We start from the raw sequence: 23,229 nt of genomic DNA on the forward strand, positions 1-23,229 counted from the left end.
GTTTCAATCCAAAAGCCGGCAGACTCCAGACCCAAGAAAAGCTGACGCTTCTCAGGGTCTGAAGCTGGAAAAGAGAGACGTCCCAGCTCACGATCAGGCAGCAGGAGTTCCCTCTTACTCAGCCTTTTTGGTCTAGTCAGGCCGTCAGCTGATTAGACGAGGCTCACCCACACTGGGGAGGGCAATCTGCTTTACTCAGTCTACTGAGTCAGATGTTAACTTCATCCAGCAACACCCTCCCCCAAACACCCAGAATAATTGTTGGCCAAATATCTAGGCCCGCTGTGGCCCAGTCAAGATGACACGTAAAACTAACCGTTATACAGTAACTGCTCTCAGATCCTTTGGGTGAATCCCCAGAAGTGGAGCGGCTGGATCATATAGTAGTTCTATGTGGAATTTAAAAAAATATTTATTTACTTACTTATTTATTTACTTACTTGCTTATTTGGCTGTGCCGGGTCTTCGTCGCAGCACACAGGATCTTCGCTGTGGTACGCAGGATCTTTTAGTTGCGGCGTGTGGGTGGGATCTAGTCCCCTGACTAGGGAAGGAACCCAGGCCCCCTGCATTGGGAGGGTGGAGTCTTAGCCACTGGACCCCCAGGGAAATCCCATATGTGGAATTCTTTTGAGGAACCTGAATGCTGTTGTCCACAGCAGCTGTACCATTTTGCATCCCCACCAGCAATACACAAGCCTTCCAGTTTCTCCACATCCTTGCCAGCACTTGTTTTCTGTCTTTTGACAGTGGCCATCCCGACGGGTGGGAGCGAGCTTTACCTTTGAGGGTCTGGCTGGAAGACAACGGATGATTCTTTTCTTTCTTTTCTTTTTTTTTCCTTTTTTCTTTGGCCACGCCACGTGGCTTGCGGGATCCTAGTTCCTGACCAGGGATTGAACTCGGGCCCCCCGCAGTGGAAGCGTGGAGGCCTACCCACTGGACCACCAGGGAATTCTGACCAGGAATGATTCTGACCATTTGTCACCTAAATGACATTGGGTCACGTGTTACGAGTAACCCTGCAGAGCCGCCCTTTTACGTTCACATCATAAATGCCAGCACACTAGGTCACTGGCTTCTCAGGGCCTGTGAGGACCTCCTGCCCGGGGTCCTCACCTCTGTCCCCGTCGTGTTTCAAGGATCCATGGTCTGAAGCCTGGGTCCCAGATGGGTGGTCACCATGCAGGAGGCTGGTGAAGCGCCTTTCACCAGGTGGTTCTAACCCTGGCCTTTGCTTTCCACCCCCACGGCCCCCGGCTGGTGTGGACAGGGGCTGCCATGGCTCCCCTGACATTAGCAGGCCGGGGAGGGGGCTGGATTTGGCTACGGGCTGCTCCTGCCGGTGGCATCCTTGGAGAACACCTAGCATTAGGTGGGGCCCAAGAGTTGAAATCAATGTCACTTCCTAGGACGGGAGCCTGGGGTCCCCGGGTCTCTGTAGCGCCGCAGCCCCCGGCCCCCACGTGAAGCTGTATCAATCAGGGTTCTCCAGGGAAACAGAGCTGGCAGGATGGAGATATATATATATTTAAGAGGTTTCTTTTAAGGAGTTGGCTCCCAGGACTGTGGGAGCTGGCAGGTCTGCAGTCTGAAGGGCAGGCTGGGAACTCAGGAAGGAGCTGGTGCTACAAATTGAGGTAGAATTTCTCCTCCAGGAAATCTGTCTTTGCTCTGAAGGCCTCCAAAGGACTGGGGAAGGCCCACCCACATCATCACTGAAAGTCGACTGACGGTCCATGTGTGTGTCTGCAGGCTGTCATCTGAACGCCCGGCTCATTTCAGGGTGGAGACAGCCGCCCCCGGGCCCACCAGGTCTCCCCGTCTGGGACACAGAGAGCCCTGCCCATGGGGGCTCTGGTTCAGGTCTCCCCAGGAGCCCCAGCCCACTCCAGGGGACTTTGGCTTCGCCTGTCTGGCTGCCGCAGTGTATCAGGGACCAGGTGGACTCTACTTTAGTCGGTGCCTCTGTAGGGCTCACGTCGGACCGTTTCCTGTAGGTGCTCGTTTCGTTGCCGTGCACAGGTGCATGGGTGGAGTTTTTTTCTGCTTGAGTGAAAACCAGTGAACGGCTTTGAATGCTTTTTCGAGATTTCCCTCTCCCTCCAGTTATGGGGACCAATCAGAGGAATAGATTCCCCCCCCAGGGGAGGGTGTAGGGACCAGTTGGGCCTGGCGGGGATGCAGGACGTGGTCCCTGGAAGTTTCCAGGCTCAGCCCCTTGAACTGCCCCCGCTGTGGCCTCCTGGGCCGAGGACTCTCTCACGTAGATTCTCACAGAATGATGGCCTCATTGTCGAAGAACGCCCAGGGGCCTAGAGAGGGGCAAAGTGGGAAGATGTGCCTCGGCCTGGGGACGATGGGTACTGTAGCTGCCGTTTTAGCAGTTACGATTGGTCCACAGCATGGATGGGCCTTGAGGGCACTGTGCTGTCTGAAATCAGACAGAGAAAGACAAATACTCTATGATCTCACTCCGAGTGGAACCTAAACCAAACTCCTAGAAAAAGACATCAGATCTGTGGTTCCCAGAGGCAGGGGGTGGGGGAAGTGGGTGAAGGTGGTCCAAAGTTGGACTTCCAGTTACAAGATAAATGAGCCTGGGGATGTCACATTCAGCACGATGGTTCCAGGTAACGGTGCCGTGTGGTCCACGTGAGGGTTGCTAAGACAGTAGATCCCCCACGTGCTCATCACAAAGAAAGACATTTTTGTAGCCGTATGAGGTGATGGCCCTGAACTAAACTTACGGTGGTCATTTTGCAGAATAACGTAAGTCGAGTCATCATGCCGTACACCTTCAGCCTCGTGCTGGGGTATCGACTGTATCTCAGTAAACTGGAAAAAAGGGAGTATCTCTTGTTTTTAAAAAAGGAAGTTCTGTTTGGGCTCATGCTGCTGTCAGGCCGTCAGGAAGTGGAAGAGTGTCGTGAACTTAGCGCTTTAACGTGATTCCCGCTCTTGCAGGTGGCGATCATAGCGGGTAACTTCGAGCTGGCTGAATACATCAAGAACCACAAGGAAACCGACATCGGTGAGTAGGCTGGTGGCGAATGAGCCGTGAGGGGGTCTGTTGGATTGGGCACCTCGTTAGATTGGTTCAGAGTCTGCTTTTAGCAAAAACCTTCACAGAAAGCAGAGTGCGAGCATCTTCTCCGCCTCTCTTCCTCCAGTTTCTTAACTCTTGGCAGGGTTGGGGTAAGGGAAACCTTAGACGTCAGGCGAGGACGCCGGCAGTGGCCTCAGGGCATTGCTGTCCATCCAGAGAACAAGATCACTTTGCAACTCATGGAGATGGGTTTCTGGGAAGATTCTGTGACAGACGTGATTCCATTTAAAGTAAGAGACGGCAACGAAATGAAGCAGGAAAGCTCCAGGGGCACCCCCTCCCCTCCCTCCTCTGCATCCCTCCCGATGTCTGCTGATGACCGCTCCCCTTTCTAGTACCCCTCGTGCCAACCAGGAGGACTGTCTCTGGGGCTCCTCCCCTCTCCCATCGCCCTGCCGGCGGCTGGGCCCAGTCTTGCATCTTGGAAGAGCCCGCTGGCCTGTTTCCTCCAGCCCCGGGCTTACACAGGACATGCAGCGGGGAGCAGTCCCACTGGACCAGCAGCGGTGAGATTTCAAGATGGTGCCTTGCATCGAGGGGGTGGGCAGCGGGGCTCCAGGGCGCCTGGAGGAGGAGCCAGATGGCGTCTGTGTCTTGTTGCCTGTGCCGCTCACCCTGAGTTTGGGGCTGGGGGCGAGCGATACCGTGTGTTTGGCTGTCCAGTCTTTACCGTGTCGAGTGTCTGGCGGGCGCCCGCCTGCCCCCGAGAATCGCACAAGGATGTGCGGCTGGATGCCTGCTTGCCTCATCCGGTCCCCTGAGCCGAGCATCGGGGCCTCCCAGACGCTGCGCCCGATGCTGACGCGAGTCCTCCCGCGAGCCGGGGCGGACCTCCTAATTGCTCTGAGATCCGGGCCTCTGCCATGGCCACATCAGCATCTTCCTAAGCACATTATGCAGATGGGCGAGTTCACGTCCGCAAAGTGCTTTAGGAAATGCACTGAGCTCTCCAGCTCTAAGCACCACCCCGCTAGGACGAGAGAGCAGTACAGTCGGACAGGGTTGGCTTGAGGTCCATAAACACCGGTTACGGTGAAGGGAATGGGAACTCTGTTGAGCAGGGCAGGTGTCCAAGAAGACAGGTGTGCAGGCCCCAAGCAGGACCGCGGGATGGTTAATGGCGCCAAGGACCCCTGGATCTCTGAGCTTCTGCGATGGTGACAAACTTGGGGCTACCTACCCCCGTTGTTTTCACTTTCCCTTGCCTGGGGCCCGCACGCCAGGGGGAGGCGTGAAGTGGTTTCCTTACCCAGCCGTCGGAAGGGAGTCGAGAGAAAGTAGGGACTCCACCCCCTGCCCCCCAAGCCCCGCCTACACATTCACACCCGTCCCCACCCCAGCCATGAACCTGTCCTGCTCAAAAAGTGCCCATGTTAAAGCCCAGGTCGGGGAGGTTCCTGGCTTCTCCCTTCCATTTCCGATCTGGGATGCAAACACCTCTCTACAAACAGGTTTTCTTGTTATAAAAATAATACCCGTCTGTTGGGTGAACACAGTTTAATTACCACTCACCCGATCGAATCAATGATTTCTTTAAACTGTAAAGGGCTTGCCCTGTCGAGAGATGGGGTAGCCACGGTGGGCGCGAGCGACTTCCGTGGGTCACGGTGTGGGGATTGAGGTTTGAGGTCTGCCTGCTGTACCTCTGTAGACGCCCTGGGGCTCAGTGAGGATGTGGGGTGGCTTTTCCTGTCAATCCATGCCCCTCGTTACCTGCGCCGTGGGCTTTCCCTGGCGTGTCCCAAAGGGAAAGGATAGTACGGAAAATCTGCTTCCCTGCTGGGTCCTTTCAGCGTCTCCAAAGAAGAGGAAAAAAGAGTCCTCTTCTTTCCTCTGGGTCGTCTGACTCAGCATCTGTGATTGTGAACTAGCAAACTGTGCCATTTAAGTGGATTCCATTGAAATTTCACAGAGAGGCGACGAAGGGCACGGAAGCTGTGGGTCCCTCGTGGGCGCAGATGTCACTCATGTCATTCATTCTCAGACGCACAGTAAATCCACCCTAAGATCCCGATTCAGCGTCGTGTTAACTAAACCTCGAGGTTCGAACCCGGTTGTTTGCTCTGTGCCCTCTGCCCACCCCCCCCAGCTTTGCATCTCCCCTCGTTACCGGTGGGGCTGGATGCGGGGGTGGGGGTGGGGAGAGTCTGGCTAAGTCCCGCGTGCGGCTCCCTGCCTGCCATCTCAGAAAGCCGCCCTGCCTCTGGGGGAAGGAATAAGTCCAGGGAAACAGCCACCCCTTTCTGAGCCTGCGAGCCCAGCGTCCCGCGCTCCTCCAAGGATACGGTCGCTGTCTCCGTGCGACCAAGGACGAAGCTGACACGGGACATGGCGCTTGGGTTGAGTTCCCCCAGGAGCAGACCTTGAGGCAAGGGTTTGAGGGAAGTGGTTTGCCGTGGAGGTGGTGGCAGGCGGCAGCAGTGGGAGCACAGAGAGTAAGTCTGGAAGGGACAGGGCGCCAGCTCAGGTGCCTTAACGAGCAGGTACTGCCCAGTCCCATCAGGACCTCCGGGGGGGTCGCGGGAGCGCACCTTGGCCTTGTCTCACCCCAGGGGCGAGGTGACTTGTACATTTACCCACCGGGTCAAGTTCCTGTTAGTTCAGGCCTGCTCCGTGCCAGGGAGGACCCTCCTCGGGGAGACGCAGGTGCCCGTAGGGGCAAGTGGCCCACGTACCTGGCGCACTGAGTGCCAGTGGCTGTGGGCAGGGCTCCAGTGGCATCTCCCAGGCAGGACTCTCCCAGAACCACGTGGTAGAGTGATTGGCCGGGCCAGGCCTTGAAGCCAGGCTCACATGACTCTGGGGGGCTCTGGGCTCTTCACCGCCAGTCTCCCTGCCCCCCTGTGAGCCTAGAACAGGGGGCTGCACGCCAGGGCTTCAGGCAGCAACGCAGGCTGGGGCAGGGGAGGTTGGGGGTCTTCACACAGGCTGGCGCTGGCACCGGGGCTGGACGCGTGGGTGGCGGGATGGAGAGGGAAGAAGAGGGCGCTTGGGTCCCAGACCGCTGATGGGGGGGTGGTCCCCCGGGCCACCAGAGTTGAGCATCTCTCCGCCGGACTCTGCTCCCCAGCTGGGCTGAGAGGGCAGGGGCAGGGGAGGAAGAGGACACTTCGGGGGCAGCGTGAGGCTGGGCCTGGGGGCTGCAGAGGGGTCATCCGAGAATCAGTTGGATTAGGACGGAGGTACGGGCCCTGCAGGCCAGCACCCCCGAGCTGTGCCGTCAGGACGACCCCGGAAGAGGCTTTGGCTTCCACATGGAGTTTTCACATTTCAAAGAGAAATGTCGGCCTTCCCTGGTGGAGCAGTGGTTGAGAGTCTGCCTGCCGATGCAGGGGACGCGGGTTCGTGCCCCGGTCCGGGAGGATCCCACATGCCGCGGAGCGGCTGGGCCCGTGAGCCATGGCCGCTGAGCCTGCGCGTCCGGAGCCTGTGCTCCGCGACGGGAGGGCCACAAAAGTGAGAGGCCCGCGTACTGCAAAAAAAAAAAAAAAAAGAGAAATGTCTAGTCTGTTGCTTCTCTCCCGCTGTGACATATTCAAGGGCGCTGGGACTGCTCCTCCCCTGCGGGGTCAGGGTCCCCGGGAGGCCTTACCAAGGAAGGACACGGCCTGCAAACTGCTCTCTGGAGGAGGGACAGAGGACAGGAGGCCGGGGGACAAGCTTGGGGGATAGAGCCACCTCCGTGGGGCGACCAAAGGGAAGAGTTCTGACAGGAAAGCATCAGAAGCCATTGGTCCGGGACTCCGACACCACTGCCCCCCAGTTCGTTCCAGTCTCGAGAAGAATCCGCACCTCCCGGGAAAGGCGGAGGCAGCCCTTCTCCCCGCTGTGCTGTGCTTGAACAGCCCTGGAAGGCCTGGGAGGAGCTGAACTGGCAGGTTCCTGAGGGGCCGGCTCTGTCCTCTCTGCCGCCATCTTTCCAGGAGCATCTTCCTGGTGCATTCGCTCCGCTCGGGCCCCCTGCTCATCTGGGGCTTCGGAAACATTCGTTTGTCCCAGGCCTTGGCCCTTCAGGAGCTGATGACACAGAGGGCGATGTCCTCCTTGCCTCCCTGCCCCCGGGGTTCAGGAGTTCGTCGAAAGGACCGCAGACCCCGGACCTTCCGAACCGGGAACTGCCCATCAACCGCTGTCCCAGGGAGAACGGCGCACATCTGCTCAGAAAAGCAGCTCCCCATGTGCTTGGCCACTGTGACTGTTGCCCCCACTCCACTGCCCCCGTGTCCCGGTCCCCAGGCACCTCGGCTGCGTCTTCACCCCCAACCCCAGCGAGCCTTCTGTGTTTCTGGCAGTCGATCCCCTAGATGGGGAATTCTTTCCTGTTCCTGACTGTTCCTGACGCGCCGACAGAAACCCCCTGAGGCTCCCCAGTGGCCAGCAGCACGTGCCAGGTGTGGGTGCCCCTGGGGAGCTCGTGTAGAAAGCAGGTGCTCGGGGCAGCCCCTCCCCCCCAAGAACCTGACCCAGGAGGTCCGGGGTGGCCCCTGCCGTCGCCGTTTTCCATCCTCCAGCAGTTCTGATGCTGGACATCTGCTTCCCGGGACCTTCCAGGCCTGCCTGCCCTGCCCCATGTCTGGTGGGCTTTACACAGAACATGAGGATGGGGCTGCCATAACAAAATGCCGCTAACTGGGTGGCTTCAAACAGCCGAAACGTGTTCTTTCACGGTTCTGGAGGCTGGAAGTCCAAAGTCAAGGTGTCGGCAGGGCTGCTTCCCTCTGGGTGCTCCAGGGAGGCTCCTCCCTCACGTGTCTCCCAGCTTCTAATGGTAGCTGGCAGTCCTTGGCATTCCTGGGGCCAAGGAGATGCATCCCTGCTTCTTCACACCACCTTCCTCTCTGCCGTGTCTCAGATCTCCTCTGCTTCCTCCAGTAAGGCCATCAGCCTCTGTATTTAGGGCCCACCCGAAATCCGGGACCATCTCTTCTCAAGATCCTGAAATCAATGACATCTGCAAAGACCCTACTTCCAAATAAGGTCCCGATGATAGGATCCAGGAATTCGGACTCGGACACGCCTTTTGGGGTCTGCCATCAACCCCGCGGAGGGCACTCACATTGCTGTATGACTGTCGCCCTGGGCTGTTACAGTGCCTGGCGCACGGTGGGGCCTCAGTAAATGTCCGTTGAATGGGTGACCCCCTCCCCCGTCAGTGTTTCCACTCCACATTCAGCCCCTCCCCCCCCCGCCCTTCTTGACATAAAATCCCGATTTCCCGGCACCTGGAGTTGGGCATCAAGGAGCCGAGCCCTTTGTGGGCCAGTCGATTCCTGGATTGGGTGTGTCTGCCAGGGTGTAATGTTCTCTGCCCCCCAAGCATCGTCAGAGGCGGGGGCACGGGGCATGGGTCGTGTTGGGGGCCGTGCTCTCTGCCCGCACAGCAGGTCTTTCTGGGGCCATGTGAGATTGGGGGTGTCCAGTTGGTCGTGTGCGAGGCTCCCCGGCCACATGGCTCTTCCGCTCCAGCTCCTGTGGCTTGGCCTCCCTGACCCCTGTGACCTGGGAGGGTGCTGTCAGAGTCTGTCTCGGTCAGGGCTGTCTTTCGTCTGCCCCCGGACTCTTGAGTGGTAGGCGTCTGGTCTGATCGCTGGGGAACTTCACAGGCCGTTTGCCTCTTTGCAGCCTCAGAAATCACGGTCGGGGTGCTGGAGGGGGATGGGGGGCGGGTATTTCTACCTTATGATCTTCAGTAAAATTTGACTTAATAAGCTGTACCACAGCGTAGCAGCGATCCAGAAGAATGGGGACTGACGTCCTGTATCTGAGGCTGCTGGCTCTTGCCTCTGTCAGGAGGTGCCCGTGATGCTGGCTAGCAGGGCTGTGTTTATCAGGCATTTAGTGGGGCTAAATGGGGGCGGGGACACCATTTTGGAGAGCACAGCCTCACATGTCAGGATCCTGAACTCAGAGGAGATGAAGGTAAGACTCACCTTTGCCTAGATCGTGTTGGGTTGCATTTTTGAAGAGAAACATGGTGCAAGGATCCCCCAGATTCCAAGTTAGGCGTGGGGTTGATTTTGCTGTTCAAAGTGAGCCAATTGAAACGCTATACATTTTCCTGACTTTCTACATGCAGCCTAGTCGATGGGATGCCTTTCTGAAAAAGTCCCTTTAACGGCTGGGATATCCCCCGCCTCAAGCCACGGAGCCAGCCTTCGTCTCCCAGACACAGAAGTGCCCCGCCGAGAAATCAGGGCACTTAGGAGGCTCCGCCGTGGCTCTGGGGGAAGACGCTAACCGCGTTGAAACACAGGAGGTGATTGACGGGCCCTCGGAGGTCTGTAGAATCCGGAAGTGGATCCAGCTCGCCGTGTAGATGGAACCCTATCCCTTTAAAAGAGAGATTGCATCTTGTGAAGCGTTTCTGTCCCCAGTCCGGCCAGCATGTATGTTGCTGTCCACCGGAGCTGTGGTTCATTTTTTGTTTTTAATTCCCTTCCTCTTTGAAGAAATTAAACGTGACCTCCATTTGGTTATTTCATTTCCTACTCAGAGAAAGTCATGGTCTAAGAGCGAGGGTGAATACCAGAGTTAAACCTGCTTGTTTTCACCCACTGCCGAGCTGCGGCTGAGTCCATGAGCCCAGCGGGTCTAAAAAGCTTTGGTCATCGAGCATTTGCGATGGCTCCCGTAGGATGCAGGTCCCCCAGAGCAAGGCTGCTGGGGAGCTGGGGAGCTCGAATCCGAGATAGTCATGCAAAGATTAAGCATGTCGCAAGCTGATAAGCTTTGGACTGGGATAACCTATTTTTTACCACCTTTGTTATTTTTGTTTTTGCCCGGCTCTGTGGGGAGATGCACTGTCAGATGGATTAAATGACATGGGTTGTTCTTCTTCAGCGGAACAAGGTTTGTTCTCCTATATCTTGTCCTTCCGCAGCTACGGGGAGAGAAGCGAGAGGCTTTGCTTTTTTTAAATGAAGTCCATTGAGCTGATGTGTGAGTTTGGGTGTCTGATGAGCTGCCCAAGGATCGCTTGGATACCGTTGCTAGGTTTCGAGACGGAGTGGCTGTGTCATTACGTTTCAGATATGTATAGATGGTGAAGAGAGGGAGGTGTTTTCAAACAGATTTCTTAATGCATTATTCTGGGGCGGGGGCGGGGCGGGGTGTGCGTGTTTACGTGTGAGAATGTAATATCTGTGCTGATACGGAGCAACGATGCTTTAAAAAATAATAATACCTGCTTGGTGTTCCGGAATACCAAGCTAATACCAGCGATTCACCTGCTGTGAAATAAAATAGATCCGACTTGAAAGCAGCATTCAGATCTCCTGGCACTTGGACTGTCAAATACGCTACTTACCGTGAAACGTAGCAATTATATTGAGTATGCACGGCATCCTTTGTTTGCACGCAGAGCCGGCGGGTCCTGGGGAGAACCCAGTGTTCTAAACTGCTTCGTTTCATCAGACTGGCTCGTTTGGGGTCAGCACTGCCGAGCCTTCCCCTTGTGAGCTTACAGAACGAGCCTTCCCAGGGAAAGCTGGGCTAGTTTGTTCCCTAGAAGGATGCGGCCATCACAGCTGTTGCCTAGATGCCCAGAGAATATTTTCAAAGCAAGTTGCTGAGGGAGGGAGGCGTGATAAAGCCCCAGCAGACACAGCCTGAGCAGATGCGAGCAGCCCGCTGTCGCCCCGTCACAGCCGATTCTGCTCCCGTGTCACCGCCCTCTCGGGGCTGAGGGAGCTGTGCGGTGTGCGCGGGCCACACGTGCCCGATGCCTCGTCCAGCCGGGTGCGCGTGGCTCCCTCCTTGCCGCTTCCGGTGCCACCAGCCCCCCTCTTCTGTGTGCCGCCCGGGCTCTCCATCGTCCTGCTCTGGGTGTGTGGTCACGTGCTCGCTACTGTAGCTCCCCTCCCCTCCCCCAGGCATAGCCGTCTCCGAGTTTATCCCCAAATCCTGGAACATAGCTGATGCTCCGGGGCGCAAGCTAAGGTGATGCCCGTTTGTGACCCCGCACGAGGGCTGCTCTTGCGGGCTGCTCGCGGAGACACTCGTTGTCTTGGTCCCGAGAGGGTGCAGCAGCGGCCGTGAGGCCTTGACCCCCTGTGCCCTGTGTGTTTCCCCTGCTTTGTCGTGTTCTGCCCCTGGGGCTCTCCCTGGCCCCTTCACACGCATGCGGCCTTGGAACGCTGCCTGACGGAGGCCCGGGCTGGGGACGCATCCTCCAAGAAGTCCCTGGCTGTGATGCCCCCCATGCAGGGGATGTACGTGGCTGCTGGAGCACGTGTCCCACCAGAGATGCTCAGAGGACTCGCCCACCTGCCCGCACACATCTACTCCTCTGGGTTGAACTGGTCCCCAGCCCGGAGCCTTTCTCAGCTATTTGTTGCCCGCTCCTGCGCAGTTTGGGCCCCTGAGGAAGACCCCTCCCCGACTCCATCCCCTGCGGACAAGCGGGAGCCCCAGAGACCCCCTTATCTCCCCCCGGCCTCAACCACACGTTCTCTGCACAATTCCCTTCACGGTGAGCACCTGCCCGTGCCGTGGCTCCCAGGCACCTCAGGCCCCAGCGCCTGTATAACCATTATCGCGTAGCACCACCTTCACTGAGATTCATAGATAACATAACCTAACACACACATGGAATTTTTAAGAATCGGCGTAACATCCTAACTGTCCTGTAAGGAACGGAAGCCACAGAAGGATGGGCGGGGAGGTGGCCTGCGCGTCCACGAGAGGGTGTCCCACGCAGGAGGGCGCAGGCCAGGGCGGGATGCTGCTCCCCTCCCAGCACACTCAGCCTCACGTCCCTGAGCGCCTCGGGCAGCTGTGGCACCAGGAGGGCCCCGCCAGCCACCGGTGCCGCGGTTTCCTGAAATCGTGAGCTGTGCTTGGCAAAGTTCCGGACCAAACGCCACGAACGCTCTTTCACTTAGGTAGTGGCTGCATTTCCGGAAGGCTCAGTGAATATCCGTGCAGAAGGCGACGTGTCTGTTGAGTCGGGGTGGGCGGGAGCTTATGCTCAGATGAGCAGGCTTTGCGTCTCTACGAACGTCTGGAGGGTCACTCACAGCTCATGGACTGTCTCACGACTGCTGGACATTTAGGGAGTCTGGCCCCTGCCCACCCCCTGTGACAAGTACCCCCCCCCCCCGCGACCAACTACGGGAACCCCCGCGAGGCCCCTGCAGCAGGGTGGACAACGGCCCGTGTGGGAACCACTGCTGCGGTACTGACGGGGTGGTCCCGGGCACAGGGGGGAGGCAACCCCGGACTGCAGGCCGCTGCACCTCTGCATTCCCTCTCCAGGGGGGCTCCTCTCCAACCCCGAGCACCCACTGCATCTGATCCTCTGGCCTGCTTCCAAGACCCGGCCTCTGATCCCGTGTCCCGGGACACACGTCTCAGCCCAGGCCCATCCTTTCCTTTCTCTGAGGCTGTGCTCAGACCCAGTGGAAGTGGGTCCAAGAGCAGGAACGAGTGAGTGGGTGCCCTAGGGTCCCTGGCTTTGCCACTCACCCTGCTTCCTGCAGCTCTGCTGGGCCTCCCCTCCCCTCTCCCGGCCCCTGGGTCCCCTCGGCCGGGCTCTGGCTTTTCCCCACCCCACGCCATTCTTCTCCCACCGTGACTGTCCTCCTGGTGGACATCGTGTCCCAGCTGAAGGGCTGGACTTTTGGTGGTCGATTCCCTGCAGATGGAGAATGTCTATGTCTGTGGGAGGGAGTGGGGAGGGGCTGAAGCCAGCATTGGGGGCAGCGAATCCCAATGGGCTGTAGAGTCAGGACGGCTCCCTGGAGGAGGAGGCAACAGGCTGTCTTGATCTGAACAGCAGAAACAGTTAATGCTGTTTCAGTGCCCTTTCATGCCTGGATCGCACTCACTGCTTTTGTTCGATCCCTGCCAGCAAGGTGGCACTGTCGCTGTCCCCAGTTTACAGATGAAGAGAGTTAGGCTCCCAGACTCAGAAATTCGTTCCATGCCGAGGTCACGGGGAGCCGGGGTTTGGACCGAGCCACCCTTAGCTGCCATGATGCTGTCCTTGGCCCTTTGTGCATCCTGGACCCTCCCCCACCCCCCGCCCCCGCTCACCGGCAGTCCTGCCTCCTGGGGCGTCGGCAGGCAGCTCCCCAAGGCTGCGCACAGAGGAGCACTTCCCCGCGGACAAGCCGCCACCTTCCAGGAGGGCCCCGAGGGCACCCGTCCTTCCCCCACCCCCAGAGCCCTTGGCTGATTTCACCAGCACCTTCTGGGTTCTGCCTGCCGAGCCCACGCCCCCTCTGCACCCACCAGCCCAGTTGCCCCAGCCCTGGTCTGTCTCCCATTGACACCAGGTCAACGGGAGCTGGTGCAGGCTCCTGTCCCAGAGCCGGCACAGCAGTGACGGGACCGTCCAAGGAGAGCAGCCCTTGGCCAATTCCAGCCCTTGGCCTGGGGTCTTTATCTGAGCCATTTCATCCAGGAAAACCAGTTTCCCTGAGGCTCCGAGATGTGCCTTAACGAGTGGCCTGTAGGACGAGGAACCCAGCACCTCTCCACCGGCTCATCCCTCAGGATCCCTTCCTCTGCCTTCCCCTCGACCACACCCCCACCCCCTTCTCCTCCACGCTGGCTCACCTGTGCCCTGACTCGGGTCCTCAGTACGTGCCTCTAGGGGGTGGTTTCCAAACGCTGCTTTAGTGAGTGAAGTGCACCTGTGTCACAGACGAAGGATCCAGTACGGCCGAAGGAGGTCAGGGTTCTGGATCTCACTGCCCACCCTTAATTCCCACGTCTGGGGGGTCTAGTGGGACCTCCTGCAAAGAGAACAGGCCGGGCTCCTCGGAGATTCACCTCCGTCTTAAGGTTTGCACACGCCCTCCCCCCGCAGCCTTCGTGGTGAGAGCGGTAGAAGGTCAGGGTGTATTCGGAAGTAACTGTCTTTTGAGGGGGTGACAGTTGGTGACCCCAGGGAGACTCAGACTCAGAACGTGAAGGAGTCCAGAGGAACCTTGCAGACGCCTCCAGAAGCCCAGGCCGCCCCCAGGAGGTCCCGTGCCTGGCCTGAATTGGGGGGCGGGGACAAGAAGCCTCCTTCCCAGCAGGATGCCCGTCATCAGGAAGCCGTGGGACCCTGACCCGGGGCCGCACGTTCTGGGGAACCTGGGACTCAGAGAGGCGGGGCTGTCGCGAGGCTGCCCCGCTCGGGCAGTGGCACCAGGAGCTGCATCTTGTCACCCCAGCCCGGGCACTCCCTGTGGGGTCGAAGGACCAGCCAGAGCAGATGGCCCTCGGCTCCCCCAGGCCGCGCTGGGAAGACCCGTCCACCTCCAGGTGGAACGTCCTCGATGCTGCCCACCTGCGCGGCCTTCCCTTCTAGCCGCTTCCACACGGCGCAGAGGGCTGCTGGCCCATCCGCCTGCGGCCCTCTGTCCACCCACCCCCTTTCCCAGGGCACCTTTGCCGCCTCCGTGGGTCACCCCCGCCTTCCCCGTGGTTCTCCCAGCAGGGGCCCTACCCCACCACGCTTTCTCCCCATTTGCAGGATTCCCTTCTGCATTCAGAGTAGAAGCTTATTTCACAGAAATCGGGGTGCACGGTCCCCTGGGCTGGATGGGGTGCTCCCGAGACCAGGCTCTGGGCCACTCCCCGTCCTTTACCACTGCAGCGAGAGTGCTGGGTCCCACCTGGGCTCTGCTCTGACCTTCCATTGTAGGGTCCCACCTGGGCTCTGCTCTGACCTTCCACGACCTTCCATTGTAGGGTCCCTGACTCACCAAGCCTCGGAGCGACTACAGGACCCCAGACAAGGTCCCCGTCAGGCTGGTGTCCTGATGCCAGGAGAGGGGGTCCCTCCCCTCGTGTCCTGCTTTTAAGGAGCCATCCGTGCTCAGCAAGCCTGGCAAAGCCCCACGTGGCCTTTACGGAAACGCACACACCCCGGAATTTCTAGACTCTGGGGCGTAGAACCCCCTGGAGTGTGCACATCTCAACTGTGTCAGGAAATAGGCACAGGAAGCTACCTTGTCATGAAGGTGCAAAGGCGGCTGGGTAGTGGGACCGGAAGGAAGCATTAGGCCGAGTGCCAGGAGGACATGGGTTCCACCTGGACTCATCTGTGGGACCTTGGGGGAGCCCCAGCATCTCTCCCGGTCTCAGCAGCGACTGCAGGCATGAGCGCTGTCTCCACTCTGTCCCACGGCCGCACTGGGGGCTCTTTTATGATTAGGGCTGAGCCCAGATTCAAAGAGAGAGAACTAAGTGTCTTCTGTTGAAGTTCTTCGTGGCTTTGCAAGTGTTTGATCTCATACGCAGGCTGAGGGCTTAGAAGACTGTGTGGGGTAGAATTCGACTGAATGCAGAAAAAGGTTTCTATTCTGGGTTTAATGAGAGGGAGTGGAAAGACGCTTAAGGTGGCGTTCAAGAAAAAAGAACCGTCCACATGGGCACAGAAGAGGTGCCGATTTTAGCCAAGCTAGAAGGGACACATTGACGCTAAGGGAGCATCAGGTGGTCAGAAGGGAGGCCGAAGAGAGAAAATCATCCTGTCTTGGCTCGTGGGGTGATGAGTGTCAAGTTCTCAGTCATCCGGGTCCAGGCACAAAACAGACATCAATTTACACTCATCCCTGGGGCCATTGGCCAAGACCTTTGGGAGGTCCATGGGTGTCCTCCGCGGGAGAGCTGGGAAGGGAAGTCTGGACAAATAACCATGGCCTGGGGGGGCAGGATGCAGCCGGAGCTGGGCTGAGGGCAGGGAAGCAGCCCTTCCCTTAAATCGCAGTGCCATCGTTCGTCGTTGGCCGATGGCCGGTTCTAGGTTCTGTGGTCATCCTGCAGCCCGCGGGGCGGGGCAGGATGCTACACCAGAGGAAGGACCAGGGAAGGGCAGGCGGCAGGTGCTGGCGAGCACAGTAGGCGGTTCCTACAGAAATCTGGCTCAGACACAGCTCGATGACTTCCCCAGGATCACATGCTCATCGCTGGGGTGAGGTCGGGGTTCAAGCCCAGGTCTCCGACTCTGCCTCTTGTCCATCACATGCCCTGCGTTCTTGTAGAGTTTTCCAGCTAGTGGAAGCCAAATTCGACATGGAGAAGGGGAAAAAGATTTCAGAACACTGTGTTTTGCTCCTTTTGTTACAAATTTATCAATGTTCTTTTTGGTGCCCAGAACAGGTACTAAAATATTGATGAGGAAGAATGACGACAAAATTGTGTGACCAAGGGTTTGGGGTGGGAGTGGGGGGCAGGCGATAATCTTTGCTCAGTCCTCACTGGGGCCACGCTTAGATCCGCTCCGCCAGGTGGACAGCTCCCAGATAGCACCAAAGCTGGTGTGAAGGGCTCCGAGTCCTGGAATTCTCCAAGGCTGGGGGCTAAGGGCACTTGTCAGTGTTCAGATGGACCAGGCTAAGAGGCAGTCAGAGCACTGGGGGTGGGGGGCGGCATGCCTGTGGCCCCAAGAGAGGACGTCCTGCCTCTAAGTGCTTGCTCGACTGCATGGTTTCAGTAGAATTCACCACCGTCGCTCAGAGCTAGGGACACCTGTGGTTGGCAACGAGGTCCTGGGTGTCCATTGCCTGTAGGGCCTGGGACAGAGTGGGCATCCAGTAAACGTCGGGTGACATGTTTGGACGTATATTCTCTTCATTCCGTCAAAAGCATGCTTTGTATTGAAGCCCTGCATCCCCTACCCCCGCCCAGACCCTGCCATCTTTCTGGCCACACGTGTTTCTCTCACCGACCGTCCAGTGTCGGTGAGGACGGTTTGTCCGTCGTGCGGACCACAGGTCACTGGTGCTGGGAACAAGCCCAATTCTGTCTTCTCGGCGTCACCACAGCAAAGGTTTATGGGAACTGGCCAAAAGTTGGGAGAACGGTGAGAGCGAAGGGTGATGGTGGCTGCCGTGGTCCCTTGCCCTCCATCGGGGTCTTTGCAGTGACGCTGAAGAAGGGACGTCTCCCAGGTGGTTCTGTCGGCGGCGTCTCCCACCTGCCCCGAGCCATTGGCTGAAGGGTCAGGGATCCTGCCCGCTCCCGGCCTGAGACCTGCCATTTCCGTTGCCTTATTTCGCTCATTACATGTCTCGGGCCACTGCGTCCTCTTGTCTCCCGAGCAGATGTCGCTCGTGGGGGCTTTTTGAGTGTCAGGCCGTTGGAAGCCTTCCCTCCTTCTGCTGCTAACGCGTCTTGCCAGAGAATGTTACCACGGTCAAAGGCAATCGTATCAAATTCGTTTAAAGGCACAGCTCACGGCTCAGTGTCTCAGAATAGTGCCTGAGTTCTGGGATGCCACAGTTGTCATGGCAATGGTCCTTTGTTTGGGGAACCACAGCGTTATCCTGTGAATGGCATGGGTCCAAACTGCAGGTTTCACCTCCCTTGGGGGCCACCTTCCAGCAAGCAGAGGTGCCAGACGGACCCGGGGGCTGTCTGCACTCCTCCCCTTTCCGTCGGCGCCTGTGACCATCTCCGGTCTTTTAGATGTTTGGGCTGAGTGGAGAATAACGAGTAGAATGAAGGACTGTGTAGAGGGGATGAACACTGGGGATGTGCTCAGCCTGCCCCGAGGAAGCGGGTTCCTTGGGGTGTCACCGGCTCCCTTCCTCGTGGCAAGCCAAGAGATCCCCAGCTCTTTGCCCTGCCCAAGCGTGAGCCCAGATTTCAGCACCAACAAAGGAGCCCATGACACAAGACAGAGACAGATGAGAATTCCTACAAATCAGTTTGAATTGGCCCAACGGGGGAGGGGGAGGGGGTGAGAAGGGAACCGTAGGTGTCCGTGGCTTAGAGGACACACACCAGAGAATGGATACGAACATGGTCCAGAGACTGGTCAGGGACTGGTCACGCCTTTCCCGTGGCCCCTGTGCACCAAGACCGTGGTCTGTGGAGGGCGCCTGCGTGGCCCTCGCCGTTCCTGCCGGGCCCTTTCTGGAAGGAGATTTGTCCTTTTCTGCTTCCTCCCGCCCGGAGCCCCCAGCTCACAGCCTCTCCTGCTTGTGTTTCCTCTTCACACACGTGTTTTTCCTTCCTTTTCTGCTGTTAACCCTTCCGTGCAAACTTCAGGGCTGGGAGCGGGTACCTATAGGGCAGGGCGTCTCCACTCCCACACCCCACTCTTCACCCCACAGGCCGTCAGACGATGCAGGACCCACACCCTTTACCCGAGAAAAAGACCTCAGAATCGAAGCTTGTTCATAACTCGTTGGCAGCTTGACCTGAACTGATTCGAGGCTATTTACACCCTTTATTTGCCCTGCTTTGTGTGATGGTCCATCATCTCCTGCAGGAATCCGCACGCGACTGATTATGGGACTCTGTCCAGACCCACCAGTGGTGCCCGTGATGGACAGCACGTGGGCTGTATCATCATGACGCAGCCGGGCAACAGCCCCACCCCACGCTTTTCAGAGACGGTGGCCTGGATCTGTATTTGTTGAATGAACAAGAGTTCTTAACCTTAAAATAACCCTGGGTCTACCTCCTAAGGATTTCAAAGGAGCCTTTCAAGATGGTGTTGCCTCCGAGGATGGGGTGCGTCTTTGCTTTAAAAATTAAAGGGCATCTTATTTGGAAATCACAGAGGCTTTCAGAGAATCTCTCCGTCAAGGTCAGAGAAGGACGTTGCCTCTTTCCCTGCCCATCCCCAGCCCCCTCCTGCCGCATGTGTCTACGGTTTCCCATAAAACCCCGCAGGGGCCCGGGAGGGCCGGGCGTATCTCCCTCTGCCGTGTTTAGGGTTTCTTCTCTTTCAGTCAGAGACACAGTTGTTTTTATTTCTCCAAATCTCTGTTTCCTCTTTTCCTGCCTGGTCGGTTCGGCAGATGGGTTAGGGGATCGTCAGGGTCTGGGGCCAGGGGCTCACGGCCTCCGTGAGAGTCAGACGTGGGCTCGGTGCGGATAGGCTGCCCAGGCACAGGCTGTGTCCACGTTCTGCCCTCTCTCCCCCCCGCCCCCCCGCCCCCTAACCCTCTGTGCTGGTGGCTGGCAGAGCTCTCCCCTGACCTCTGCCCAGACCCTCAGACCCACCTCCTGCGTGCGGGATCCACTCACCCAGGTAGCCCAGAGCCCTCGCTGTACCCCAGGCTGCCATCTGTTATGGGCTGAATTGTGTCCCCCCAAATCCATACGTTAAGAGTCCTAACGCCCCATACCTCGGAATGTGGCCTTATTTGAAAATAGGGTCTTTGCAGAGGTAATCAAGTGAGGCCATGAGGGTGGACGCTAATCCAGTAAGTCCTTATAAAAAGGGGACATCTGGGGACAGACTTGCACACAGGGAGAGCGGCCTGTGAAGATGCAGGCCTGGGTGGGGGTGATGTGTCTGCAAGCCAAGGATCCCCAAAGATGGCCACGAAATCCCCAGCAACGGCAGGGAAGACGGAAGAGATTCTCCCCCGCAGCCCCCGAGGGAACCCACCCGCCGACACCTCCATCTCAGACTTCCACCCTCCAGGACTGGGACAGTAAGTCCCCAGTCCGTGGGGCTTTGTCGCGGCAGCCCTAAAACACGGATACGCCATCTTCCTGGCCAACAGCCCTTCCTCCTGTGTGTCCCCGTCTCAGGGCACGAGAAGCCGTCACCCCTGACCGTCCTAGATTCTTCCTGGCTGCCCCGTCCAGCCCACCGGACTCCCATCTGTTTTCCCTCTAAGTATTTCCTCAATCTGCCCCCTCCCTCCCCACTGGTTTGGGCTTTTGTTTTTATGTCACCTGGACCACGGCAACAGGTCATGGTGGTCTTCGCCCTGGTTTTGTCCCCCTTCGCTACCGAGCACCGCAGGCCGAGCGAGCTTCCACCACTCAGATTCTGTTGTTCCACTTAAAACCCCTTCCATGGTGCCCTGGGCATCCTCTTCTCATAAGGACACCAGTCATGGGATGAGGGCCCCCCCTCCTCCAGTACAACCTCATCTTAACTCATTATATCTGCCAAGACCCTATTTCCAAATAAGGTCCCCTTCACAGGTTCTGGGTGGACACGAATTTGGAAAGGGGGAAAACGACACTGTCAACCCCAGTGCAGGAGTCACTGTGCACCGCGTGTAGGGGTTTCCCGGACGAGGGGGCCTAGGGTGTCTCAGGCAGAGGAATGGGGTACAAATGGCTGGAGGTGAAGGGCCCCGCACGTCCCCAGCGGTGACCTAGCAGCAGGGCCGTGGCGAGTGCTCTACGCAGAGCTCCCGTCACTCGGCGACCCGCTGCCCTGTTCACCCGACGTCTGGAGACCACGACTCAGAGCGTGACGTGCCTGAGTTGCGCAGCCGCCTGCCCCAGCGAATACCTCTGCTCACGGCCATGCGTCAAGCCCCAGGCACAGGGCAGGAAGCACGCCCCGGCGCCCTCGGGAGCTCTGTGCCCTGGAGCTGGCTGGGAGCAGGGACAGCAGGCAGTGAGGTGGGAGACACAGGCCGGGTGGCGGGCAGGTCTGCACGGAGCTTCGCCCCTCACAGTGCAAGCCCGGTCCGGAAGCATCAGTTCCCCTCCCCACCCCACCCCAAGTGCGACACATGGAGCTGTCGGTCCCGACTGGTTTCATAACGGCAAGGTGGTGCATGCCCTGCATCCCCTGCCTGTGGGCACGGCCCCCGTCATTCATGCCGGTCCGGAGGACTGGCCGAGGTCGTGGGGTTCTGCAGTGTATCGGTCAGCTCGGGCTGCCACCCCACAGCTCAAACAACAGCATCTTTTGTCTCCAGTCCTGGAGGCTGGAATCCGAGATCCAGGTGTGGGCAGGGCTGATCCCTCCTGAGGCCTCTCTCCTTGGCGTGTAGATGGCCGTCTGCTCCCCGTGTCCTCACGGGGTCGGCCCTCTGTGTCTGCCTGTGTCCTGGTCTCTTCTTCCTATAAGGACACCAGCCACGTAGGAGTAAGGCCCACCCTAGTGACCTCATAACTTACCCTCATTAAAGACCCTGCGTCCTGGTGGGAAGCAGCCGCACAGCACAGGGAGATCAGCTGGGTGCTTTGTGACCACCTAGAGGGGTGGGATAGGGAGGGTGGGAGGGAGGGAGACGCAAGAGGGAGGGGATATGGGGACATATGTATGCGTGTAGCTGATTCACTTTGTTATTCAGCAGAAACTAGCACAGCACTGTACAGCAATTATACTCCAGCAAAGATATTAAAAAGAAAAAGAAATATAGACCTTGCCTCCAAATACAGTCACAGTTGTAGGTACCGGGGATTAGAGCTTCAACAGATGGATTTCGGAGGGACACGGTTCAGCTGATAGCACGCGGTGGCCACCTGCACACGGCCTCTGCCTTTGGGAACCCCGCCCCTTGGTTCCAGGACAGTGGGGTTCTGGGTGGGAATCGGGTAGCTGAGCAAAAGGGACCCGCTAAGGATGAGAGGGGCCCCCGTCCCGCGCTGGTGACCTAGGCCTGGCACAGGCAGCTCCTGTCAGGTGGCCCTTGTCCTTGGGGGGTGCTCACCGATTGCCTCCCCACCACCAGGTGTGGACACGGCGCAACTCGACATGCCGGCTACGAGCATGGACTCTGGAGCCCGTTCTCGGTCTGCGTCTTGACGCTGCCACTTAGGGGCCGTGTGACTTTAGGGGGCTAGTAACTTACCCTGTCTGTGCCGTAGTCGCGTCCTCTGTGTCTCAGGGGAAAATGCCAGTCAGCGCCCTCGGGTGGTTCTGGTGAGGATGCCTGTCAGGGCCGTGCCTACCCTGAAGCGGTGGTGATGGAGAGGGACTCATTACTACAGCACAAGCCCCCGTTCTCAGAGGGAGAGCCCGAGTCCTCGGAGCTGATACGACTTGGCCTGACTGACCCTGGAGGGTGCAGGGTGGGAAGCCAGGTTTGTCCGAGAACAGGTCACACACACGGCTCTGGGTCCGTGGCCCATGTCTCTGTGTCACCCCGACCCTGGGCAGGTGGGACCCTTTTCTAGGTTGAGCACGGAACTCACCTGCAGGCTCTTAACCACACTGTTGAAAGTAAGAAAACAAAACCGAGAAAGGAAAACTTCCTATCACTGCTTTTGCTGTTTGTGTTTCTAATGAAGCCGTCGAATACCTGCCGGCTGCTGGATTTGCACAGTCAGCACAGGGCTCAGGTCCGCCCGGTAATTCCACCCAACTGCTCGCCCAGCGTTGGCACTGATCAGTTTCATGGGCGGCAGCAGGCAGCGATGGGAGGAAGTGGTGACAGACATGCTGTCGGAACGTGGAATCCGGCTGGGGGGCGGGAGGGGGGACCATCGTCACAGGTGCCTTGGGGGCCGCCGTGGAAACCCACCAGCCACGTCCCTGGGGCATTGGTGCTGAGCGCTCAAAACCCTTCCTGGGAAACGTTACAGAGACGTAGACAGAAATGCCCAGGCTGTAAGTATCGTCACAGAATGATGACTGTGCTGCGGGGTGAATGCTACAGGGAGGCTTTCACTGGGGTGAGAGGCAGGCCTCGGGCTGGCTCTGACTCTGGTGCGGGATGAGTACAAACCTATAGGCTCCGTCCTCCAAAGGCAAAGTGGCCGAGCTCACCCCTTCGTCCCGGGCCGGTGGCCTGGGGAGGTGTCTGTGACCCCAAGACCAGGAAGAGCTGTCTGGCTGCACATCCTGTTCGGACGTGCGAGGCTGTCCTCCTGTCCCTCTGGTGCTGGAACCCTGGCCCTGGCCCGGGCCTCCGGACCTGCCTGTGGCCCCTGCCGCTCGTGTGGAGTTGGGTCCCTTGCAGGGGCTCCTCCCTGGCCCCTGCACCTGTTCCGGATTCTTCCAAGGACTCGGATGGGTGGGAGTCCTTTCACGGGACCCGCCCCGCCTCCTCTCCCTGCCTGCATCTGTTCCTGCATGGGTACCACTCGAACACTTACCAGTCCCCAACTTAGGACGGACGTGTCTGTTCTAGGGTTTGGGAGAATCCGAGTGGGGAGTCCCTTCCCCAGGGACCTCCCACTCCCCTCTCAAGCACACCTGGTCTGGTTCCAGTCCCCCCGGGCTCCCAGTCGCGCTCTGGGGCCCACACAGGTGTTACTCGGTTGGCATCTGCTTCCCTGAATTACCAGCCGCTGGCTCCTGCATCCTTTGGAGTGAGCCACGGTGAGGGGGGAGAAACACCAGTGGGTCCGCTCCTGGGCCCTCATCTCTTACCTAGAGATGTCCCCGGGGCTCTGCTCCCACAGGACCACGTCCTCAGGACCGGTGGGACCTGCCTAACGGCTGGGCTGTGCCCAGCCATGCCACG

The 23,229-nt window shown here is 58.5% G+C and overlaps 1 protein-coding gene across 13 annotated transcripts in view; it reads left to right on the plus strand.

Moving 5' to 3' along the window:
- The window catches only part of SHANK2 (SH3 and multiple ankyrin repeat domains 2), a 548,430-nt gene that overhangs the window by 211,024 nt on the left and 314,177 nt on the right, over positions 1-23,229 (plus strand). For 9 of the 13 annotated variants that reach the window (XM_060302789.1, XM_070046075.1, XM_060302792.1 and 6 more), the window contains exons 11-12: positions 2,968-3,034; positions 3,445-3,615. In XM_060302789.1, coding sequence (XP_060158772.1) covers positions 2,968-3,034; positions 3,445-3,615 — 238 coding nt within the window. Of the gene's footprint in view, positions 1-2,967; positions 3,035-3,444; positions 3,616-9,589; positions 9,959-23,229 lie in introns of those variants that run through there. The other 4 variants (XM_060302795.1, XM_070046076.1, XM_060302794.1 and 1 more) reach the window with 2 other exon arrangements.

Source organism: Globicephala melas, chromosome 8, assembly GCF_963455315.2.
Source record: "Globicephala melas chromosome 8, mGloMel1.2, whole genome shotgun sequence".
NCBI lineage: Eukaryota > Metazoa > Chordata > Mammalia > Artiodactyla > Delphinidae > Globicephala > Globicephala melas.